Raw genomic sequence first — 7,424 nt, 5'->3', positions numbered from 1 at the left:
TGACAGATGCTTTGAACACAGTGTGTAGGGGTTTTCCTGACCTCTGGATCAGTTTTTTAATGTTGTAAGGAAATCATAGCGTCATTGTCTTAACAATACAAAAATTGACTAACAGCTCCCTAAAATGATGGAATTACTTGATAAAAGGGCAGCAGGTGTACGATCTTAGGTTTAAGGAGCTGAGTTTGGGAATCACCGTCTTCAGTCTGGACATGTCATTTTAGACTTCTGGCACTCTCTCCCGCAGGAGTGAGTCATCTGTCTTCTATAAACCTAAAACAGGATTCTGTTATATCATGCTGGTTTCTAATAAATGGAAATGGTATAGTTTCCATTTCCAGTTTGCTTTTCACTAGCTGAGCTGAAGAAAATATCCTTGGTATTAACATTAGGTGAGGGAGTCAGTATGCATTTCTGAAACTTATTGAATGGAGAGTTAACATTACACTTAAATGACTTGCATTAATCTCTTCAAATTTGAAAACTACGTTGGGAGTTTTAGGGGTCAGTCATAGAGCCTACAGATGCACTGGGCAAGTGTGCTACCTCTGAGCTACAGCTCAGCCCCAGCATTTTGAAGTCTACATGGACAGAATCATGTGGAAGCATTACTAGAGGTTCAAATGGATCACATGCTGTTATCTTTCACCGTCAACTTGACACAACCTAGTGTAACCTGGTAAGGGGGAACCCCCACTGAAGAACTGCACCCGTCAGACTGGCCTGTGGGCCTATCTGTGTCAATCGTCTTGGAAACTGATTGAGGTGCCCAGTCCACTGTGGGCAGAACTATTCCTCAGGCAGGTAGTCTTGGGGGTGTATAAAAAAGTTAGCAAGGAGCAAGCCAGTGAGCAGCATTCTTCCATGGTCTCTGCTTCAGGTCCTGCTTGAGTTCCTGCCCTGGCTGCCCTCAGTGATGGAGTGTGACCTGTAAGCAGAAATAAACCCCTTCCCTCCCAGGATGCTTCTGGTCATGATGTTTTATCGCAAGAACAGAAAACTCACTAGGCCACACAGTTTTTAAGAGATGGAAATTAGATTCATTTCCTGGGATATTCCTTAAATTCAAGGGGACACTGACTAGGTGGACCTGGAATGTAAAACAGAAAATAGCCCAATTTGAGAAATAACAACAAAAAAAATGCAGTAGTTCTAAAAGGACAGAATCTATAGTTTAGGAGACTGGAGGGATGTCTCAGCGGTTAAGAGAACAAAACGGCTCTTCTAGAGGACCTGAGTTCACGTCTCAGCACTCATACTGGGGGCTCAGGACCACCTGTAACTCCAGCTCCTGGTGGCCTGATGCTGCTGGCCTCTGAGGGCACTTGCACTCACATGCCCCACACAGACATACATGAAAAAACACAATTAAAAATAATAAAGATATTTTGAAAAACAAACTATAATTTAATCTTTTTTCATTTTACTTGAAGAAAAGAGCAATGAGATACAATTCGCAGTGAACAGAAAACCATTAGGGAAGCTTAGAGACGTTGCCATAAAGCAAAATCATGGCATCTGTTGTCTTCAGCTGTTTTAGAGCGAGCATCATGGCAGCCAGTATATACTAAACATGGAATGCATGTACTAACTAGGTCCTCCTGTCCCATATGGCAGTTACTAAGCACATATGACTACTGAGCATTTGACATGTCACTGGTTCAGTTTGAACTCTTAATAATAATAAAAAAATAAAATCTCATTTAATGCTGATTAGGCAGCAAAATAGTCTTTTATGTTTTGAATTATATTACTATATTGCTTAAATTATTTTCAGTTATTTTTATTTTTAAATGTGGCTACTAGAGATTTAAAGCTATGGTGTAGTTTATATTATTCCTGGATAAGCTAGGCCAGGGCAGTCAGTTCTATAAAATTAGAAGAAATGATCATTATGTAATATGAATATTAAGATGTCACTTTTTTTTTTTTTTTTTTTTTTTTTTTTTTTTTTTTTTTGGTTTTTCGAGACAGGGTTTCTCTGTGTAGCTTTGCGCCTTTCCTGGATCTCACTCTGTAGACCAGGCTGGCCTCGAACTCACAGAGATCCGCCTGGCTCTGCCTCCCGAGTGCTGGGATTAAAGGCGTGCGCCACCACCGCCCGGCCAAGATGTCACTTTTTTAAAGAAATAAGTGAGGGCTCAATCATATTGGCACATGCCTATATTCTCAGCACTTGAAAGGCTGAGGCAAGAGGATAGTCACAAGTTAAACCAACCTGAGCTCCACAGCAGAAGACCATGTCAAAAAAAAGAAATCACAAAGCTATGGGGACTTAAGGCACTCAGAACAGGAGACGAAGGACGAAGTCCAGGTCCGAAGCACTAAACTCTACAGAGAGCAGGGGATCCGGGAGTGAGGGATGTTCTGAAAGAAAGAACCCTGTCATGTGACACCACAGACTGTCAGGGGAGAACAAGGCAGAGCCAATCGTAAAGACCTCTCCCACCCCACACATCTGCAGACATCATATATGTAAGGCAAAAGTTCTACAAGAAGGGATTTGGTTACAAAGTCTGTAAGAATGCCAGGATTGTGACATACGTTTGAACGGGAGCGAACATTTGTTGAACTGCTGTAAAAGGGTGGCGCTTTCCAGGAAACTGGATTACTGAGAGGAAGGAGTGGGGGACACTTGCCAACCCTTAGGCTGGGCTTTCCTTAGGTGCAGGAAAGCAAGTACGAAAGTTTCAACACACAAGCAGCCCCCTCGCAGCTCGCCACACTTTCACATCTATTGCATTTACACTGTGATTTCTAAGGGAAAGCGGACACGGCCATATCCATATGGAGTCAGGGGGCACAGCTCTTCCACTGCTAGGTCGACCCAGAAGAACAGCCGCCCTACAGACCACCTTGTCATTCTCAGGGAGGAAGAGGAGGGACCCTTTTTCATTCTTTGCTCCTGCAATCATCTAAGTGATCTGCAAATACAGACCTTGCTTTGTAGATCAGGCTGGTCTTGAATTCATGGAGATCTGCCTGCCTCTAACTCCCGAGTGCTGGGATTAAAGATGTGTGTGTGCTGCTACCACCCCCAGCCTGAAGTTCTCTTTAAAAAAAACAAACAAAGAAACATGGATTTGAGCTCCTTCTGTTTCTATAAGTGACACATTTAAAACTGATTCAGAAAACTTAAGAGGAACAGAAAGAGGTGATGACTTTGTCTTTATAGTCCTTAAGAGAAAACATACAAGTGTCTGCAGAAAAAAAGCGCGCGCGCGCGTGCACACACACACGACTTTAAAATTCAAACAGAAATAGATGCAAGTGCACAGGTATGGGGAAAGTATTTCAGACCTGAAATTGAAAGCAAAATAAAGTTAGATGAAGGTCACCTGTTAGCAAATAACATGTGCCTAATGTGCATATCCTTTTGCATACTATGTGAAGGAGGAGGATGAACTGACTGGACCCAGGAAGGTCTTCCTGAGTCTGTGGGTCTTGGGATTGCACTGCCCAGAATCACCAGACAAAGGCATTTCTAGGAAAAGTCACCTATAGACAGCTGCTTCCCATGGGAGTGAGCTACTGTGCATACAGCACTCTAGTTCCCAAGTACTTTCACATTCCAGTCACAGTCCTCCCTGTGTAGACAGGAAGGCAGAGACACTGACGTGAGAGAAAAGGGAAACTCTAGGAAGCAAGAAATCTAGGAAGCAAGAAAGCTACATGAGTCAAGGAGGGAAATTCCTGTTTCTACACAAGGATTGCTGGCTATAAAATGCTCCTGACACACTCCTGGGGTCCAGCCTGCTCACTGCTCTCTGCAAAGAGCATCGAAGCCAAGGAGGAGCAGCAGCAGCCGAGGTGAACATGAAGGGCACGGCCATCGCCTTGGCTGTGATCATCTGTGCTACAGCTGTTCAAGGTAGATGGCTCCTTTTGCTTCTAAGCCTATACGCTCACTTGGTTACCTTTCAAATGTCTTTTCTCTAAAATACACAGTCAATTTACTTAATTTCACACATTAGAAGTTCTAGCAATGGCAGGAAATGTTGGAACTCTTTATATAAAATGATTATTTTAGCTATGAATGATAAAAACTATGGATTTCTTAATTTCCTGACAATTATCTAGCAAGAGCCTTTAGAGGTAGCTCTCAATGTCTGTTCAGAGAATCTTATATGGGATTATGTTGGTATCCTGGGAAAATTAGTTTTTTAAGCATGAGCCCACTAATGTATTATACTTTCAGAACAGGAAAAAGGAAATTCTCGCTGGGGCGATGGTCATAGTCATTTCATATGTGTTTGATCAATACTTCACTTGAGAACAAGAGTGTTTGAAGGACAGTATGGACACTGGCAGCCCTCTGTAGGCCTTCCCCCAAAGAATGTTGTCTCTAGATAGAAACATTATTAACATTTTCCCATAAGCTGAACCCAGAGCTGCCCTGTGATCTGCTGGTTCTTCTGTGGTTATCACAGCAGACCCAGGCGAGGAAATACAGAGTCTATAAAACAGACCTAGTCATTTTTAGAACTCCCCCTGCTCTTCTAAAAGAACAAATCTTGGTGGTTTCCCTGGAGGCATTTGCGAGGTCTGAAAGACAGGTTTAGCTGTGGAGGGTAACACGATTTATGACACTTAGTGTTAATCTAGAATCTGCATTATTTGCTCATTTAATAAAGAACAGATCACCAGGGTCTGCGCCAGCTATGAACTAATTTAAAATGAATACAGAAGAAAAGAGCCACGTTGTTCTCGGGGTTTCTATATCTTGTGTAGTTGTGCTGGGCTGGTGGTGTACACACAGCACAATGTAAGTTCAGCACTTAGAGAGGCTGAGGTGAGGTAGGATGATAGTACTAAGATGTGGGGCCTGCTATGTACCTGCTTCAAGTTCAAGGTCATCTTGGGCTTTATGGTGAGCTAGAGGCCAGCCTGGGTCAAACAGCAAGTGAGTCTTATCTGAAACCTAAGTTAAATAATTAATAAACATGAATGAATGAAATAATCAAGGATATAATAAATTAGCATAAAGCAGAGGGAAATATTATAGGGAGATTCAAACTCAATTCCAATCTGCACAAATGAGATTACTGGAAATGTGTCTGCTGTCCACTGCCGGGATTGTAAATCACAGCCCTGACTGACCAGTTCTGCCATCTGTTCCAGGCTTCAGTATGTTCAAAAGGGGGCGCTGTCTTTGCATAGACCCCAGAGTGAAGGCAGTCAAGCTGGCAGATATCGAGACGGTCTCTGTAATTTACCCGAGTAACGGCTGTGACAAAGTTGAAGTGATGTAAGTAACGGGCTTGCTGGAGAGGGCAGTGAGTGGTGTAGCCGGTCTTGTTTTGTTGACGCTCTCCCCTGAAGTTTACGACTTCTCTGTGCCCTCCCTAACAGTGTTACCCTGAAAGGACACAAACGACAAACGTGCCTGGACCCCAAATCAAAGCAAGCACGCTTAATACGACAGGTAGGTTACCAGACTTCAAGTCAGAATGTGATTGTATCCACAAGAGCTCTGGAACAGAGAAAACAGGCAACTGCAGAAGACCCCATTACAACCCTAACAGAACGTTCATGAAGCATTTAAGGGGTCCTGGGTTATGGCAACATCCTTTTCCTGCTCCGTGTTTTTACAGGTTAGCTCTTAGTTATTGAGGATACAAAACAACTCAGTAAACAAAACTCTTCATTTTCTCATTACAGGCAATAGAAAGAAAGAAGTTTTTAGGGCACCAAAACAAGTCCTGAAAAAAAAAAAAAAAAAAAGACTGGAAACCTGGGAGTGTCTGACTGTGATTACTCAAATATGAACTCTGAGATAAGAATCGGACCTTCTCCTGTCTTGGAATATGTACCCATGTATTACCAGGTTACAGAACCATCAAGGAGGTTTGATATGCCTAACTGTTCTGCTTGGCTATGAAAATATTTATCTCTAAAGTCACATGTCTGTATGTGTGCACATTCCGCACTACCTTCTGTGGTTACAATGGACGCATTGTTACTGGAGCCCAGCTCAGTACTGGACTCAAAAGCATCTAAGTGTGTAGTAAAACATTCCTTAAAGGATTTTTCATAAAAAAAAAATAAGCATTCCTTTCCCCAAATATCCTGCAGTACATAAACATCTAGTTTCCATGTACCACCTTGTTTATTCATTTCCAAAGACTGTCATTCACGAGACGCAGCGCAGACATGGCAGAACACTCATGTTTCCTGAGTTAGCAACACTGGATTTCCCGAGGTGCACTAAAGGGGTTAAGATGTGTATTTCCTCACATTCCTTTTTTATCTATTTTATCAGTGACAATAGCCTGGTTACATTTTAAATATAAATTGTTTTTGCTCACCAAAGAAAAATGTTGAAAAAAAAATCTATGAACATCTATCAATCTGTTCCTTGTGATTCTGATTCTGAGAAAAATATGTACTTTGTATATTTCCTTTGTCATACTGTGAATGGTAGGGGTTTCTTTAAAAAGAATAAAAATTGTGTTTCTCTAGTAAACTACTATGGCTTGTTAAATCATAAACAACTGCATACTGTCTGGGCATTGGCATGCCTTGAGTTGTTCTTTTACTTTGTATTTTAGAAGCACATAGCTACTTGTCATCATGCAGAATTCTTTAGAAATCTACTTCAGTGGGGAGGAGTTGGGAATGAGAAAGAATATGATAAAAAGGTACTATAAGAAATTCTTAAAATAAATAAAAAGAAATTAGCTAGGTATGGTGGCACACACCTTTAACTCCAGCACTTAAAAGGCAAAGGCAGGAGAATCTCTAAGTTTGAGACCAGCCTGGTCTACATAGTGACTTCCAGGACAGCCAGGGCTACACAGAGAAACCCTGTCTCCAAACATGAAAAGAAAAGAAAAAAAGAAATGCCCAAATGTAAAAAGGGAATATCCTTTAATGACCATCATGAAGGGGCCCATTCAACTTTACTTAGAGGGTTCTTCCTAGTCCAACTTCCCCAACCATCACCATTTCCACCTTTGGCAATTTCCTCACATCGTGGCTTTCTGAGTCCAGCCAAGATGGAGAAACCAAAAGGAGATTTCCTGCCAACCACAACGAAAACTCACCCGGCTGTGCCTACCCCAGACTCTGAACGTCAGCTAGGACACAAAGACTCTATCAGGAAGAAACTCAAAGTAGCAGCGATGACGATACCCTTGCCAGTGGCTTCCTAACACCCGACATGACTCTGACGGGTCATTTGTGCCGAGCTCCCTCATGTGCATGTTCATTTTTCAATTGTAATTGTCAGTCCATAGCTCCATAAACAGTGGATCACAACGTAGTAGAATGCGGAGTCACAAAAAAAAAAAAAAAAAAAAACCCGAAAACAAACAACAGCAACAACAAAAACCCAACCTGGTAACAGTACAAGACCTCTGAACTCACAACAACCAAAAATTAATTCAAAAATCAAACACATTAGTCCACGGTGTTTGTAGCAG

At 41.9% G+C, this 7,424-nt stretch overlaps 1 protein-coding gene across 1 annotated transcript; it reads left to right on the top strand.

Annotated features, from left to right (window-relative positions):
• Positions 1–3,264: 3,264 nt before the first annotated feature.
• Cxcl11 (C-X-C motif chemokine ligand 11) lies at positions 3,265–5,706 on the top strand. The gene is made up of 5 exons (XM_052735836.1): positions 3,265–3,278; positions 3,753–3,871; positions 5,122–5,248; positions 5,353–5,425; positions 5,662–5,706. The coding sequence occupies exons 1-5, from the start codon at positions 3,265–3,267 to the stop codon at positions 5,704–5,706; spliced, it is 378 nt and encodes a 125-aa protein (XP_052591796.1).
• The last annotated feature ends 1,718 nt before the right edge of the window (positions 5,707–7,424 follow it).

This window comes from Peromyscus californicus, unplaced genomic scaffold, assembly GCF_007827085.1.
Source record: "Peromyscus californicus insignis strain IS unplaced genomic scaffold, ASM782708v3 Scaffold_13__1_contigs__length_99412109, whole genome shotgun sequence".
Classification (NCBI taxonomy): Eukaryota; Metazoa; Chordata; class Mammalia; order Rodentia; family Cricetidae; genus Peromyscus; species Peromyscus californicus.
The sequence above is the reverse complement of the archived record's forward strand: the minus strand, read 5'-3'. Positions and strand labels throughout refer to the sequence as shown.